The sequence below is a fragment of the Amia ocellicauda genome, chromosome 22, assembly GCF_036373705.1.
Source record: "Amia ocellicauda isolate fAmiCal2 chromosome 22, fAmiCal2.hap1, whole genome shotgun sequence".
Classification (NCBI taxonomy): domain Eukaryota; kingdom Metazoa; phylum Chordata; class Actinopteri; order Amiiformes; family Amiidae; genus Amia; species Amia ocellicauda.
In genome coordinates, this window is record NC_089871.1 from 18,175,320 (window position 1) to 18,193,373 (window position 18,054).

The window sequence follows — 18,054 nt, forward strand, 5'->3', positions numbered from 1 at the left end:
TAAGTAAAACTGTAACATCTTGCCAATAATCAATCAACAAAATATGATCTGAAAAGCCAACCACTAGACTGTGGGTAAAAAAAAAAAAAAAATCTTCTTTGGTGTCTCTCTGAAACTCTTACTTTGTTGACCACGTCCCCAAAGGTGAGGTTGGTGAGGGTCATGCCCGCATAGCGCCGCAGTGCCATGTTGAGCGGGTCATTCTGCATCCCATAGAGCTCCTGGTCCAGCTGCATTAGCTCTGCTACTGCCTGCAGACCACCTGGCAAATGCACACACAACAGCAATTCCATCAGGATTCCCAGAAGCCTCTCAAAGCAGATTTTAGAGGCAAAGGCATATTTGCTACAAGCAGTTTTCCCTTAAGTTTGGAATGGTTTATTTTTTTATTTTCTACCCCCTCAAATCAGAATCGCCAACTGATAATCAGCTCAGCTCACTACTATAGCACACAGGAGATGTAAATGGCATACTTCTGCGTTTCAGGGAGAAATTATGCATGTTATGCAAACCTTATAGAATTCTAGGGACAGCTGAATCCAACATAGCTTAAATTTGAACTAAAAATGTCTGAATCAGAGGGCCCAAAGAGGAGGCTTTAATTAGTAGAGCCATGGGGGGAGGCCCATTTCAGTTTCTTGTTAAATTGAGTTAGGTTAGAAGCTACCAGATACTGAGAATCAATTCCCATTATGTAACTTTATTTGCCAATTATGTGAATTATTTAAATGGCTCATAGTAGTTCACGTACAGGACCTTATGCATTCTGTGTTTTGGAGATTCATCCGTCCATTCCACTTACCAAGCTCGTTCATGGCTCTGCGATACTCTTCCTCGAAGGAGAGCTTCATGACTGCACACATGGCCTGGCAGATCTGGGGCTCCACTGGTTCAGGGACAGCGGAGAAACCTGCACACAAATAACAGCACAGTGAGAACCCTACCCAGCAGTTTATTTGATTAATGTGGCCCTCCATATACCCTCGCAACATAAGCTCCACCCCCTCCCAAGTCCACACCCACTTGTGGTTTTGCACTCCTCTTGCCCCTGGGGCCCACAGTGATTCTCCAGCCAGTCCCAGCCAGCTTCGCATTGGGCGCGGATCTGCTCCAGGACGTGCAGGACTCTCATCTCCCGGCGGGCCTGTCCCTCATCAGGCTGGGAGTAGACAATGTTGTGCAGGGCGGCACTAGCTCGGGATCGGGCCTCCCGGCTGCAGCCCCCACTGCCCCCAGCCCCCACCTCTCCTGTCCCGGCCGCATCGTGTAGGATCTGTACCAGCAGAGGGACACAGCCTGACTTGCGCATGGCCAAGCAGCTCTCCTGGGAGCTGGACATGGTCAACAGAGTACGGGACATCTCCTCCCGGTCCCGGGTGGCCAACATAGACAACAGCCAGAACACCATTTCCACCTGGAAATGAAGGGCAGCAAACATTAGCATATGCTTAAAAGTAGACAGCTTGATACAAAGGGAATAAGACTGAGACATGAAGTACCTGGTATGAAGTTTGAGTGAGACCTTGGCTTTTCCCAGAATGACATGGACACTGTTGTGAAAGGCTGATCTTTATATTGTGGAAATCATTATGCAGGTTTCAGGGTTTGGCTCATTTCAACATGGCAGGTCTTTTACATCGCCTTTCATTAATCACTTTGCATCATGTGATGAAATTTAAACAGTGACGTGAACATAACTCTCACCAACACTGTACCATTGTTCTATTACCCATTTTTGTCAATCACAGACACAGCAAATAGGTTTTTCTAAGCTAACTGGACAAGGTCATTACGTTTCATGATACTTCCTGTAGTAACACTGCCCACAAAACAGTAAAAAATATAAATAAAATTATTCTGTAATTATGTCTTTACAGACATGTTACTAGAATGAGTTTGATAAATCTAGTTGTAATGAAAGTATGCAGATTGTGCTTCATATAATGCATACAGTAGGACACTTAACAAGCAGAAACTTAAATGACAGTGAATTACTAAAGATCTCAGCTATGTATTCTTACCTTCCATTTAATGCCGGAGATGTATCAAAATATAAGTAATCTGTCTTGAAAGTATGAGCCACAGTGATTTCTGGATTCTTACTGCTTTGAAATAAATGTGGATAATAACCCTCACTGATTTGATCACTCTGATCTGGCTGAAACAAGGGGGCAAAACAGGACTGTGATACAAAGAGTGAAAAGTGACTGGGTTATTGCTCATCTGGTTAAAAATACTTGACTTGGTGTTCAGAGTCAGTCCATGAATATTGATCAATTGATCACTATGCACTGTACTCTGTGTTCTGTCGCAGAAAACAAGATTTGATTGGCCACAATTTCCTTTAGTCCTTTCCTCTGATTAGGTCAGACCCTGCGTATTAACCTCTAATTGGTGCTCTGAGATGGAAATAAGGATTCCCAATGATCTTTGAGGCATCCCCACTAAGATGCAAGTTAGGGAAATAGAATGAGAAACAACATATTGGGGAGGAAAGAAAAAGCACATTCTTACTTTGCTTCCAGCGTCACTGGGTGCTTCTGAAATTGAACTGTTTGCCATATTCTCAGATTCCGACACAGCTAGCTTTCCACAGCCATGAATCTGAAATGAACAGGGTTTATAGTGAGTTCTGAGTTTAGTGTGTTGAATTTGCTTCTGCATATGTTAGACTTGGTTACTCTTCAAGCACAGAGTGATCAAATGAGGTTGCCACTATATCTAATTATGGCTACAGCACTGGTACCCTCTTCTCCTCCATCCAGCCATTATTTTTTCAAGTCATCGTTCCCTCACAAACAACAAACAATGAGCATTTCCTAGAAGTAAACATCTGCAGTATCAGCCCACAGTAACTATGACTGTGTTTGGAGGTCTTGAAGAACTATTTCTTATGATAGGGAGGACAAGGAGCACGCAGAGCCAGATTTAATTTGAGTAATACTAAAGTAGTTTAATAGTAGTTTAAGAGTAGTTCAACTGGGTTCCAGATCGATGGACAGTCAGGAAGACACAAGTTTTTCTAATGAACATGCTATCATACAGAAGATTACTCTTTTTGTTTGTTGTGCAACTACATGACGTCAATGATATACCCCAACTGTGTTGCAGACAGAAATCTAGTAACTGATCTATTTGGACCATTACTACACATGGAACATTTAAATTTAAATTTCTTATTAATCATACAATTAATCTTAGTGATTATGGAATCGTATCAAGTCATTTAACGTGAGGCAACAAAAATAACACTGGTAATATGTTCTGTACACCTTACAATCTTTGAACTTTATGTATGACCTGTGTTTGGTCTAGTTATACACTTCATCAGCTTAAATCCAGGACTGAATGCTGTAGTCGATGTTGCGATTCAGTTTGTTGATTCTTTATTAATGACCTCAGTCAATAGTCCCCGAGGTCCTCTTAGTACTATCTTTCTGCCTGGCTAATATTCTATTTCAATTTTCCTCTGCCCCCCAATATAAATAACAAATAACCCATCAATGGTGTGCAGCTGTAATTTCCGTCCATTTCATAGATTGAGCAGTAGTCTGATATTAGAGAATAGCTGCTGCAAAAGACTTGAGAATCAATATTGCCTTAGCAAAACCTTACTTTACTTAATCATTGTGTATCGGAGAGTTGAACAGAAGCAATTTAACATACATAATCTACAGGAAGGAAGTACAATATAATAGGCAGGTCATCTTATCTCAATATGCAGGGATGGAATCCATTCCAAATACATGATAAATGCAAGTAGGGGTATTCAAATAGCATTCTACTACCTCCGAGCACATAGTCGCCTCATTTTCAATGAGTGGACTGAATTAGGCAGAGGATTGTTCTGTGAGCCAGCATGGGGAGGGATAATCAGTCGTGAAATTTTAACATGTAATAAGGCCTAACAGACAAGCAGACAACAGTTGGCTAATATTCACATTCATCAGACCCACCTCCACCCCCTCTTGCCTCTCAAACTAGAGGGGACAGAAATGCACTGTTCCAAACCCTGTCCAAAATTATACCTAGCAAATTGCTGAATTGCATCACTTCCAGTTTATGACAGTCATTAGTTGAAATGGAAAGCATAGCCTGCTGCTCCTGGTGGATGTGATGAGTAGCAAAGTCACAGTCAATGCCAAAAGCTTTGTTGGTAAACAGACCACGTGTTAATAAATAAATAAATGTGATAAGGCTTTCTCGCTGTCTGCATTTTAACAGCAAAGGGATCAATGACTGGATGCAAAGACACATAAACTCTCTCTCTCTCTCTCTCTCTCACACACACACACACACAAACACACACCGCTTTGTACCCTCACTACTCCTAAGAGGACCAGCACTGCCACTTTCCCCTTTCCTTATCTCATCACCATGGTAACCTAGGAGCTGTTGCCACTAGCGATCACACTTCTCTCAGACAAAGGGCTGGTCTAGACGGCTACTGCTGAGGAAGGGTGAAAAAGGAAATGAGAAAAAGGGTGAAATGCAAAATCCTCCCTGCAAATCAAAAATTGGGAAATCACAGGGTTAAGTGCTTAACCCTAATTACACTCTCACACACACCCCAGGCAAAAAACATAAATACATACAAAAAAACACAATTGAAAATTTCACAGGGAGCTATTAGAGTCATCATGGTCGAATTTGAGAAACAGAAATGAGAACCCACTACCCTTCGTTCCCCACCCTTGAAAGCAGTTGGAAAATCTCTCGTCTGTCCATTCAAAATGAAAAAGCAAACCTAAGGCAGGAAGACGAAGGCTGCAATCCTCACTGCTAACAGCATTCCCGGAAGCTTCATTGCTATTCTCGTGGCCGGCTTTTTGCTTGGGTGAAGACAGGCAGGCAGGATAAGCAGGCAGGCATGAGAAGCTCAGATTGGAGCATCACTGTACTGCCAGGCTCCAGATGCCCAGGCGCATGCTGAACTCTCTACCTCCCAGCCAATGAAAGCAGAGGCAGCACGGGCAGGCAGCGGTTTTCTGCATAGCAACACAGGGCGGCCGGCTCCCACTGCTAGAGTGCAAGGTGAGTGTAAAGCAATGAGCTGCAGCACAGCAACAGGAAAAAATCCTGTCATCTCAAGGTTGAATTCAATTCTGACTACCAGTTTGCTCCAAATGGTGGTAGATTTTAGAAACACCATGTACACCCTCAGATACTCTGTTACACAAGCATTGCAGTGCTACAACCCAGCAGTGAATATAATACATTAACACATTACAATACTTGGATCCTGCTATTTTTTTGCAAAAGATTTCTTCCCTTTTTAACTTTGAGGTTTTGGATATTTTCTACATACAGTATATTGTTTTTTAAGTGAAATGAAACCTTTAATAGTTACACTAAAACAGAAAATATTCAGGTTTATTCTGAAATAACCATACTTTTACTATCACTTATTTTAAGTGAAATTTGTATGTTCTGTGTTGTATACTGTACTCGTCCTTTGGTCGCTGCTTTATGATGCTCAACATAAAATAATTATGATGATTAATATTATAAAACATAACTCAGGCTTTGCTCAATATATAACCTAACACTTTGAATGATTAAAAATGCAAAATACTAAATAAAATGTATATAGCAGTGGTTCTCAAGCCTGTCCTGGAGTACCTCCTACCCTGCTGTTTTTTGTTCCAACTGAGCTCTCCATTACTTAATTTAACCCTTAATTGAAGTAATTTGATTACATTTGACTCCTTACATTGTGTAACTGATTAAAAGTTGGTTCCTTAATATTTTCAAATACAATTTTTAAAACCCCTACAGTTAAAAATAATCAAAATGCTCTGATTTAGGAAATTATTAGTTCAATTAAGGGTTCAATTAAGTAATTGAGCAGCAGGGTAGGTGGTACTCCAGGAGAGGTTTGAGAACCATTGGTATATAGTATATTCTAGATTGTCCAAACTGAAGTTCCTAGTACAACTGTTACTATAATACAGTCTATGTTATGGGCCTTTTTCTCATCCATGGGTGTGTCAGAGCTGTAGTACTCGAGACCGGTATCGAGACCGGATTTGAATGGTCTCAGTCTCGTCTCGGACTCAACCCTGTCTGGACTTGGTCTTGGAATCAGACTCACCACCTGAGGACTCAATGTCTCGGCCGAGACCGCAGAACAGGATCAGTCAATATTTCATGCAATTTAATTTCCTGTACCTGCAGCAATACAAAGCCTCTCTATATGTTATACTTTTACACAATATATACAACTAATAGAAAAGCAGGTTATAATTTTAAAATAAAACGATAATACAGTTAATTAATGCAAAATACATCCAGTGCTTCTAAGTTCCTGCTACGTAACTTGTGTAGAGAACCGCTGCTCTATTACTAGTCTTTCTGTTAGAATGGGGCCTTGTACAAAGACAGACACTGCTGTGCTATAAAAATTCAGTATCTCAGAATGAAAACCAAACTGTGCTTTGAACTAGAAAATAAAGAATAACAGCCATAGTAGAGTTACCTTCATGCTCCATTTTATTTTGTAATACTTTCCCAGCCCTCCACTCCTTCTAGTCTAGATCACTTTTTAACTAAATTTGGCACTTCTGTAAACATGAAATTCGTAGTTACACTGAAAACAATATAATTATCATTGACTAACTACGCAAAGTCAAAGTACATTACACATATTATTAATACATATTGTTAAGATGTTACAGAAGCATGCTGTCACAGTCACACAGTACAGGAATCAGCAGCCGTATCGTCCATTTTTTTGGACAGAAGGCAAGCGATTCCTCTGCAGACCACACACGTCTCTGATATTACTGTATTATTTTTAATCATCTTAATTCTCTTATGTTTAAGACTTTACCTAATATCACTGACGTGCACGTGCAAGACCCTGCCCTCACAGCCAATTGCCCCCCGGCATCCGGGTATTAATACTTGCCAATATGTCTGCGTTATGTCTGCACACTGAGTTACAGTGCTGCAGTGAGTTACATTAACACACAGTTCAATGTTGTCTGCACACTGAGTTACATTTCTACAGTGTGGGTATTGCGTAGTTAGGTCTGATCTACAGTGCGTCATTTTTTAGTTTCTAACGCAGTTATGCCAAAATCACGCCCTGTTTCTGCTTGGGGCGTATTCTAGCCTTACAGGTCCATGTCATTGGTCAACATTGCTCTCTACCTTACTGTCAAAGATCTTCCATATGAATATTCATGAGCCGGCTACTAGAGACAGCACTTCGACGATAAAGTGTTCTTGTCATGCCAGGTGAAAACATTGCTGGTTCAAATAATAACTTGTACAGTGAGGGAAAAAAGTATTTGATCCCCTGCTGATTTTGTATGTTTGCCCACTGACAAAGAAATGATCAGTCTATAATTTTAATGGTAGGTGTATTTTAACAGTGAGAGACAGAATAACAACAAAAAAATCCAGAAAAACGCATTTAAAAAAGTTATAAATTGATTTGCATGTTAATGAGGGAAATAAGTATTTGACCCCTTCGACTTAGTACTTGGTGGCAAAACCCTTGTTGGCAATCACAGAGGTCAGACGTTTCTTGTAGTTGGCCACCAGGTTTGCACACATCTCTGGAGGGATTTTGTCCCACTCCTCTTTGCAGATCCTCTCCAAGTCATTAAGGTTTCAAGGCTGATGTTTGGCAACTCGAACCTTCAGCTCCCTCCACAGATTTTCTATGGGATTAAGGTCTGGAGATTGGCTAGGCCACTTCAGGACCTTAATGTGCTTCTTCTTGAGCCACTCCTTTGTTGCCTTGGCTGTGTGTTTTGGGTCATTGTTATGCTGGAATACCCATCCACGACCCATTTTCAATGCCCTGGCTGAGGGAAGGAGGTTCTCACCCAAGATTTGACGGTATATGGCCCCGTCCATCGTCCCTTTGATGCGGTACAGGTGTCCTGTCCCCTTAGCAGAAAAACACCCCCAAAGCATAATGTTTCCACCTCCATGTTTGACGGTGGGGATGGTGTTCTTGGGGTCATTCCTCCTCCTCCAAACAGGGCGAGTTGAGTTGATGCCAAAGAGCTCGATTTTGGTCTCATCTGACCACAACACTTTCACCCAGTTCTCTGAATCATTCAGATGTTCATTGGCAAACTTCAGACGGGCCTGTACATGTGCTTTCTTGAGCAGGGGGACCTTGAGGGCGCTGCAGGATTTCGGTCCTTCACGGGCGTAGTGTGTTACCAATTGTTTTCTTGGTGACTATGGTCCCAGCTGCCTTGAGATCATTAACAAGATCCTGCCGTGTAGTTCTGGGCTGATTCCTCACCATTCTCATGATCATTGAAACTCCACGAGGTGAGATCTTGCATGGAGCCCCAGACCGCGGGAGACCGACAGTTATTTTGTGTTTCTTCCATTTGCGAATAATCGCACCAACTGTTGTCACCTTCTCACCAAGCTGCTTGATGATGGTTTTGTAGCCCATTCCAGCCTTGTGTAGGTCTACAATCTTGTCCCCGACATCCTTGGACAGCTCTTTGGTCTTGGCCATGGTGGAGAGTTTGGAATCTGATTGATTGATTGCTTCTGTGGACAGGTGTCTTTTATACAGGTAACGAGCTGAGATTAGGAGCTCTCCCTTTAAGAAATCTTGCTGATTGACAGGGGATCAAAGACTTATTTCCCTCATTAACATGCAAATCAATCAACTTTAATGCTCTGCCATGACGCTTTAAGTTTGACATTGACTAGTTGCTGATCATGTGATTTTGACAATAACAACATGGCCAGAAGACAACAGGTGAGGAGCCCGGTGGGTCATTGCAGCAAAGCAGCAGTGGTACATCAAGTGTGTGGAAATACTTCACTAAAGATGAAGCCTGTACAACTGTCACTTGCAAAATATGTACAAGTGCAATGCACACTCATCTGAAAGGGATCCGCTAACACTAGGTGAGGAATGATGCAAATCATCTCGACATTAGTCAATTAGCGACTTCACCAAAGTGACAGAGAAAAGACGGCAGCAAATCACCAATTTGCTGGTGAATTTAATTGTTAAAGACATTTGACCTTTAGCTGCAGTGCACGTAGAAGGTTTTAGAGAAATACTGCACTTTTTTTAACCTGGCTACGATGTCCCATCTTACAACACACTGTGGAACACTATCAAACACCAGTACGACAGCCTGCATGAAAATATTGTGAAGGAGATGAGAGGTCAGAGTGTGTCGCTAACAACTGACTTGTAGACATCCTCCACCATGGAGCCGTACATTACGGTAACATCTCACTACATCACCGATACATGGAAGCTGAAGGCCCGAGTGCTGTGTACATTTATGATGCCAGAGAGACATACTGCAGTCAACATTGCTGACCGTCTGTCTGAGATAATTAAGGAATGGGGCATACTGGTGTTTTGCACAGTCCACGATAATGCCAGTAACATGAACTTAGCCATGGAGCCATGTGAAATGTTTCCCAAAGATCTGGGGTTCACCGGGCACACTTACAGCTAGCAATAAAGACTGGCTTAGTCTTACCTGACGTTGCAAAGGCTATTGATGCAGCAAGGAGAGTTGTCAGCCACTTTCGCCACTCAGCGTTGGCCACTTGTGCCCTGAAGAAATGGCAGGAACAACTTGGCATAAGAGCCAACAAACTCCAGACTGACTGTAGGGTCAGATGGAATTCCACATTTGTAATGCTCCAGCGGCTGTTCGAGCAAAGGATCACGGTGTAATCTGTGATCGCAGATGAAACAGTCACCAAACCAGCCATCCAAAAGTCACTCGCCATGAGAGCTTCACAGTGGGAGCTGCTGGAACAGCTGATTCCAGTGCTGCAACCTTTGGCCAAGGCCACTAAAATAATGTGTGGTGAGTTGCATGTGGTACTGTCTTTCATCTTTCCAGTCATTTTCAACATGATCAGCACAACTCTGTGTGACGAAGCATCTGACCTGACAGCTGTACGTTAAGAATATGGTTCGACGGCAGTTGGAAACACGTTTCAAACTGGAGTTCAACGATCTGACAGAATCCATCCCCACTGTGGCCTGTATGCTTGAACCCCAGTTCAAACATCTTCATTTCAGCCCAGAGAGTAAAAGAGAGGCCGCCCACACCCACCTGAACAGCCTGCTCCAGGATTAGGGAGAGCCGCTTGCAGCAAAAGGTGGGTCCGCTGAATGAAACTGCGCTAGCATAATTGATTTAAAATGCTGATCTGTTGTTGTTGTTATAATACGCGCAGATGTGTTGAATTTATAGCCTAAATAATTTTCATCCTAGGTGAGGATGTACACAGCGAGGACACAGTTGATAACGAAGGTGAGCCAGTAACTGGGAAAAAGGCCCGACTTCAGCAAGCTTGAGCAGCTTTTTGGGCCACACTATCACAGTGGGAGGAAAATGGGATACCACTCCACAGCAGCCGAAGAAGTCAGTGAATATTTATTAACAACACCACATATTTCTACCCTGCAGTGGTGGGCCTGCAACCATGACAAATTTCGCCGTTTGGCCAAATTGCAAATTGTGGCATGTTGCAAGCATTCCCATCTCTTGTGTTTTTATTAATGATGTCATCAGCAATTAATCAACGTTGACTTGACTTTAAATCACATAACTATCGACTTCAAAAAATCTGTGGTCGTTCAACCCCCAGTATGTGTTAAGAACGGGTGTATGTAATACAATCCAGGTACATCATGTTAAAAAATACAATTGTTTGGCTTTTTTTTTTTTAAAGAAAGCTTTGAATATGAAATGACGCAGGTTTCCCATTATATAGATTTGGTCTGCATCCAAAACCACATACTAGCGTACTAAATAGTATGCCAAAACAGTATGCCACCAATAGTAGTACATCCAAATACACAGTATGAATATAATAGTATGTGAAAAGTACCCGGATAGATACTTCTTCGGTTTCAAAAACGAAGTATGGGAGCACTGGACACTTTTCAGTCCCGTAAGGCAGATAAGGGAGCGTGTCTGATGCAGTCATTTCATGTCCGAGAAATTGGCAGACAACTCTGTGTTCAATTGTAAGTAGCAAAAACTGTTCAGATAGGATAGATATGTTAAGAATGATTTATATGAGTGTAAATAAATAGTCGTGAGAAAGTTAAAATTTACCACAGTGTCTTTTGTTTACAGGAAGTCATCATTAAATCGCGAAAGGAAAGTTCAACACGGCGCGATTTTATTACATAATTAGTGCATCCAAATGTGTGCGTTCTGTTAATCTACAATCTTAAAGTACATACTTCCGCAGTACATACTTCGGTGTAACTTTAGTGTGTAGTATGTAGTATGTGGTTTTGGACACAGCCAGGGAGAAAAGCTCCACCAGAACTCGTTGTTACTCCCATAAATGCACCTTTTCAGGTAAGTTCCATTGTTAAATAGGCGGAGTTGACTATATTGATAGAAGATCTTTGTTACTGTGCTCTGTGCTTGTTAGATGTGATTAATGGACTGTTGTTATTTTGGCTTAGGGAGGGATGTTAACGGGTGGGAGTCACGTGGCTCGGGGGGGTATAATAGCCAGCAGTGAGCAGTAGCCACACGGCGAGTGGCAGGAGAGCTGAGTATTGGAAAAAGACCTCTAGGATTGTTGGATTGAGAGCCAACGTGAAAAGGGGAAAGTGGATGTACCTCTTTCGCTGTTCAATAAAGTCTCAGTTTTATTTTGGAAACCATCGTTTCTATTGTACCTCAAAAGTTGAGGCCGTTACATTTGGTGTCAGAAATACAGATTCTAAACACACGTGTGGGACAAAGGAAGAATGGCCGCGCCATCGACCAGGAAGGAGCAGCTGCTGCGATCCACACCAAGGAGTCACCCGGCAGATGAGAGCGTGAGTAAAATATTGGAGGAGATCCAGCGAGAAGTAGGGAAGAAAAGAGAGGTGCAGCAACACATGGTGCAACGGTGGAGAGAGGAGACTGGCCAGGAGGCACAAGATGGTCTCAGGCCAATCGTGTTGCCACCAGCAGAAGTGGATGACCGGAAGCGCGGCCATCTTGGGCCGCAACATGAGCAGGAAGACAACGTGGCCTGTGTGGAAGACGTGTCAGCCAGTAAGCCCACAAGGGAATGCTTTTGGCCAAAGCAAAACAGAGTGCATTGACTGCCGATATGCAGCTCTTACAGCTGGTCAATAGACTAAGCCTACCCAAATTTGCGCTGATACAACTGCTGTTAGAAACCGAGCCTGTGAATAGCGAGACTGCACAGCAATGTTTATGTATGTTAGCGGGGAAGGGGGGTTGATAAGCCTCCGATAGCGGCAGGGAGATTAAAACACCCTGGCCACAGCTGCATGAGACGGCGCTGAAACTCCAGCACCGTGGCCTACACCGCAGGCCCCATCACCAGGCTACACTACACTGCCAGCCGGCTGGAAGGAGCTGAAAGCGGGGCATTATGATGGGAAAGCCTCTTGGGAGGCCTACATAGCCAAATTCTAAATGGTGGCTTCAGTCAATGCCTGGAGTCCGGAACAAAAAGCTACCCAGCTTTCGGCAGCATTAGAGGGGGAGGCCCTGCAGATATTATTGGATATTGGTGATGACAAACACTTTGATTATGAGGCAGTCAGTCAGGCTTTAACTTACCGCTTTGGGGGGGGGAACCCGCTCTTCATCTGCGTCAACGCTGGTCTACACGCTCACACGGCCCCTGAGAACCAGGCCAGTACATCAACGACATTCGCCATTTAACCCGCCGGGCACACAACAAGTTCCCTCTGGCAGCTTCGCCTGGCCACCCCCCTTAACACTCTATGCTGCGCTTAACCAGGCCACGCTTGTGGAGGTTATCATGGGGGATCAATCACCACATCCCACCGCTGCTACGGCACCACAGCTACGCCACCACTCTGCCTCAACACTCGCTGCATCCAGGCCCCCGCAACCCGGCAACAACCGCCAGTGATGGAGGACACCACACCGGCACCGAAGAAACACGACACCCGCATCTGTTGGCAGTGTGGACAGCGAGGGCACATCCTCCGTGACTACTGTACGGTCCTGGGGGGGAGCTGAGGACCCCCATGGCCGTGGTGTTCAGACAGCCCCTGGATGCGCCGACCACAGAAGCTTGACTTTTTCCTTCACAGCGAGAGCACAAGCAGCAGCAGTAATAGCCGTATCTGGCCGCCCGGCCTAAGCCTCGGTCTGTCGTAAGAGACCTCGCCTGTGACAGGGGCTCCTCCGCCGGCTTGTGCCTGCACTACAGCCCACGGCTAGGAGGTCTCACTCTTCCAGTTTTATGCATTGAACTCTGCTGTGCTCACTCATCCGTGATAGTGGTCCTTGCATGTTAAGCCCCACTTCAGCTGGTGATTTATATACCATGGGCCCTCCGGATTCCGAACAGCATGGCACCCAGTGTCCCCAGGTCCCCCCCACCCCCCACACGTGGTGTGACTAGGCCTGTACAGTCCGCTTGTAGTGTGCAGTGCTTTTGTTCGGTGCACTTCGGCTGCTGGTGTTCTTTCAGTACCCGTGCTGAAAGGAGCACTCGCTGCACGCTCATATCGCATTGCACGTGCGTGGTACTGATGGGATGGAGAGTGAGGTTGTTAGTGGAGTTCCACAGGTATCAGTACTAGGGCCTTTGATTTTTCTAATCTATATTAATGATCTGGACTCTGGTCCAGTTAGCAAACTTGTCAAATTTGCAGATGATACTAAAATAGGTGGCTCAGCAGATACCGTCTCAGCAGCACAGGTTATTCAAAGGGACTTAGATAATATTCAGATGTGGGCCGACACCTGGCAGATGAAATTCAATGTGGACAAGTGCAAGGTATTACATGCAGGTAACAAAAATGTCCACTATAATTACACTATGGGAGGAATAGAACTAGATGAAGTAATGCATGAGAAAGACCTAGGAGTCTATGTGGACTCCTCACTTTCCCCATCCAAACAATGTGGGGAAGCAATAAAAAAGGCGATCACAATGTTAGGGTATATTGTCTATAGTCTAGAATTTAAAACAAGGGAAGTAATGTTAAGACTGTACAATGCACTAGTTAGAGCTCATCTGGAATACTGTGTACAGTTCTGGGCACCACACTTCAAGAAAGCTATCGCTGCTCTAAAGCTGTTCAGATGAGAGCAACCAGACTTATTGCAGGTTTGAAGGGAATGTCCTACTCGGAGAGACTGAGGGAACTGAACCTTTTCACCCTGGAACAGAGGAGACTACGTGGGGACTTGATCCAAGTCTTCAAAATCATGAAAGGCATCGACCACATCAAACCAGAGGAGCTTTTCCAGATCAGCAGGGACACACAGACCCGGGGACACAAATGGAAATTAGGCTTCAAGGCATTCAAGGCAGAAAACAGGAGACACTTCTTCACACAGAGAATTGTCACAATCTGGAACAAACTCCCCAGCGATGTGGTTGAAGCTGAAAATTTGGGAACATTAAAAAATATACTGGATAGTATCCTTGGATCACTTAGTTATTAATGGACACCAAACACGATGTGTTGAATGGCCCCTCATTTGTAAACTTTCTTATGTTCTTTCTTCTTATGTTCTTATGTACCTCGTGGTGTATATAGTTAGTTTATTTTTGACATCAGTCTGTTGCCAAGACTGCACACCTGTCCTTATATGGTGTGTTATAAGGATTGCCCCGTGGATACACCATTCTTAAATTTTTGCCAGTATAGCATGACTGCGGTCTTAATGGAGGGTATTTCCATACATGGCCGTATCCACCATTGAGGACACTGAGGTCCGAACCTCTGTATTTTTTTTCGAGGTGTATATTAAAAGTCTTAAAATAATTGCATAATAATAACTCTTTGGTGCCGCAAAGATCATACAACACAAAGATAACTGACCTTCTCAAGTGACTGCCGTCCATCATGAGTAAACTAGCTAGCTACCAGCTAACATTAATTCCATCCATCCAATTACGGACTGATATTATGATATGCTTTTCTTTCATATCAGTTTGTGTAGGGTTGAAATGTATGTTAAAATTATGAGGTACTACTATATATTTTTATTTTCATTGCAAGATTATCCTAGCAGAGGCCGGTAACATTTGCAAATAAATATCAATTTACCCTGGGTTTACTTTCTTTACTGACACAGATGAAAATGAAAAGACTATATCAATTAAAGCTCAGCTTTGGGAAGGGAAGCAACAGGGAAATGAGATGAGACTGAGAGAAAAAAAAAAAGAGAAGTTGATGGAGATGAGCGAGGAAGAGCAGGTACTACCCACTGTGCCCAAAATATGATTAGCATAATGTTACTGTGCTGTTTAACACAAACAAAAACTGACCTGATCTCATTCAAACAATGTAGGCTAATTAATTAATTACCACAGAGAAATGTGTTCTTTGGTAATTACAGTGAAGCATATAGGTTCAAATTATTGGGTAAATTAATTTTTAATACACTTTGGCAGGAGACACAAGTGAGGAGTCACAAAGAAAGGGACAGGCAGTGTGCTACTGCACACTGACATAGTTTTAAAGCTATTATTATCCAACATCTTAAAATGCACATATGTCAATCAGGGAAATCAATATTCTTCGCCTCCCAACCCAACCCTCCCAAACTTAGTTTTTGGACCTCTGTATTTTTTAAACCCTGCATACGGCCATGTTTCCATAATTATCTATTTGATCAAATAGATATTAAAGAATGTGGAATAAAGATGTGGATATTTAATTTAGTATTATGTAGTGGTGGTGTTTCTTACTATTATTAATGTCACAATCTGGAACAAACTACCCAGCAATGTGGTTGAAGCTGAACATTTGGGAACATTTAAAACTAGACTGGATAGGATCTTATGTTCTTATGATCTAAGTAGTAATTATTTTCAATTACACTATCTACATATTGGCTTATAAACTTTTTGTGGGTCTCGAGGTCTCAACTTGGACTCAGACCCATCCAGTCTTGGTCTCGACTTGGACTCGGACCGTTGAGGACTCAGTCTTGACTCGAACTCAGACAGTCCCAGTCTTGGTCTTGACTCGGACTCAGATATGGTGTCTCAACTACAGCACTGGGTGTAATATTACTGGAGTGGTCTCATAAAGGTCAGTAACAGACAGGTCAGTGCTCGAGTCAGTTTTGACTCGAGTCTTCTGTGTAATTCCCATAGGAACTGCAGCACCTTAATATTTCAGCACATCCATAAAACATTCAGTGCAGGGGTTGTTAACAAGTAAGAAGGAAAGGGAAAGAAAGGGTAGCTAGACAAGGCCAGACAAAGAGGAGGAGGAGACAGGGAAAGGGATTTACATTATTGCACATATGAACTGTTATATCCTGTGAGAATGATTTATATTTTATATGGAGAGTTGCCATGTGTAGCGAGTCTAGCACTAATATTTAGAAGCATTGTATTATGTTAAGAAATAAGTAAATGGGCTACTTAAGATCTTTGGGAGTTTTGATTGCATCAGGCATCTAGGATATAAGGATTCAGACACAAACATCCTTAATTGCAAATTCAACGCATTCAAAATGTGCATGATTTCTGTATTCAAGAGAGACACAAAGATGGAGATTATTGGTATTTGTATTTTTTTTTTGGATCCCTGTAGATCAGGGGTGGGGACCTTCTTCCTATCAAGAGCCATTCGAATGTTCACAAATATATTCACGGACCACAACCTTAATTAATACACCTACATCAAAACATTAATACAGATGAAACTTACATTCTAATGCAAGAATAAATCACTTTTTTCTAAACGCACACACTGCAGTCAAAACATAAATAACTACAATAAGCAAAAAGCTCAAAACGGCATACAATAAGAGAATGAAACAAGTGTAAACGTAAATATTGGATTAATGCTCAAAAGCAATATTTTATAAAATAATAAAAATAACTATTGCATTTATCAAAACATAATTTTACACTAAAGTAAACCTTTTCAACACTCTGTAAACTTTGTTTTCAACATACAAAGCTACAGTGAATAAAATCAGTGTATTTCAAAAAACTATTTACTATATATTTAGGCTGCATACCTGACAGATTGGGACAGTCCACACAGAACACGTTTCTGCATGTTCTCTGCATGAACTCGTACCTCACACTGCATTTTGACAGCCTCTCCAAGTGAACACTTTTACTCCACGAAAATATAGCATTGCAATAAATGCTCCTCTGCTGGTAATGTCCATGAATCTATATTTTACGTGTGATGTGCCTGTGTTATTGCACTCTGTACTACGTACAGTAGCAATCGCGTATTGATCAGGTCCAAATGGCAAGCTTTAACTCTACTGGTGTTTCACTCGCAATGTTTTCACAACACTGGCACAAACCCACGGATCATCATTGTCATTCCCAGTATCACTGATGCCCCATAATCAGTCATGTTCATATACACGGCATTTCCAAAACAAGCTCTCTTCGATCTCTGTCTCCAATCCATGTTTATTTGCATTGTAATCACTGTATCCACTCAATCTGACTACAGTTGTAAGAAAACACCTGCAATGCTGTACAATGCATGTTTTTCAAGCACATGAAAGACTGTAGACAGGTAGAGATCACCACTTGAGCGCCAGACTGACTGTATTGTAAAGGGCAGGCAGGATTACAGGTTATATTTTATTTATTATGTATTTGAATGACCAGTGAAAATAACCCGATTTTGGCTATTCTACGTAAATGTGTTTACAACTTATTTATTTTCGGGTTTATGCAGTTAAAATGCAGTCGAGATGTTTAATACATAAGCTTGGCACTCCTAGTGTTAAGTGTATGTCACAGAAATTATGTTTTTCAAATGGACTCCAGGGCCGGAGCAAACAGCCTCACGGGCCGTATACGGCCCGGAGGCCGGACGTTCCCCACCCCTGCTGTAGATGGTGCACAGCATTGAATATTGCAATACCTAGATTACATATCTCTAAAGAAACATGATCTTGTCCCAAATTTGGGACAACAGAACAGTGGAATGACATCACAAACTGACAATCACAAACTATGTCCACAAACTGACAATTCAGCTTAATCTCAAATCAGTAGTAAAGTGCTAGGGTGTTCTGCTCTTCCTTTGTCAACAACTAGGGGAGTAGTATGCTGGGATCA

The 18,054-nt window shown here is 42.5% G+C and overlaps 1 protein-coding gene across 1 annotated transcript in view; it reads right to left on the reverse strand.

Annotated features, from left to right (window-relative positions):
- The window catches only part of apc2 (APC regulator of WNT signaling pathway 2), a 71,350-nt gene that overhangs the window by 13,716 nt on the left and 39,580 nt on the right, over positions 1-18,054 (reverse strand). Inside the window, exons 8-11 of the mRNA XM_066696401.1 lie at positions 2,515-2,604; positions 1,024-1,414; positions 803-910; positions 123-262 (exon numbers count right to left, since the gene is read on the reverse strand). Coding sequence (XP_066552498.1) covers positions 123-262; positions 803-910; positions 1,024-1,414; positions 2,515-2,604 — 729 coding nt within the window. The remainder of the gene's footprint in view (positions 1-122; positions 263-802; positions 911-1,023; positions 1,415-2,514; positions 2,605-18,054) is intronic.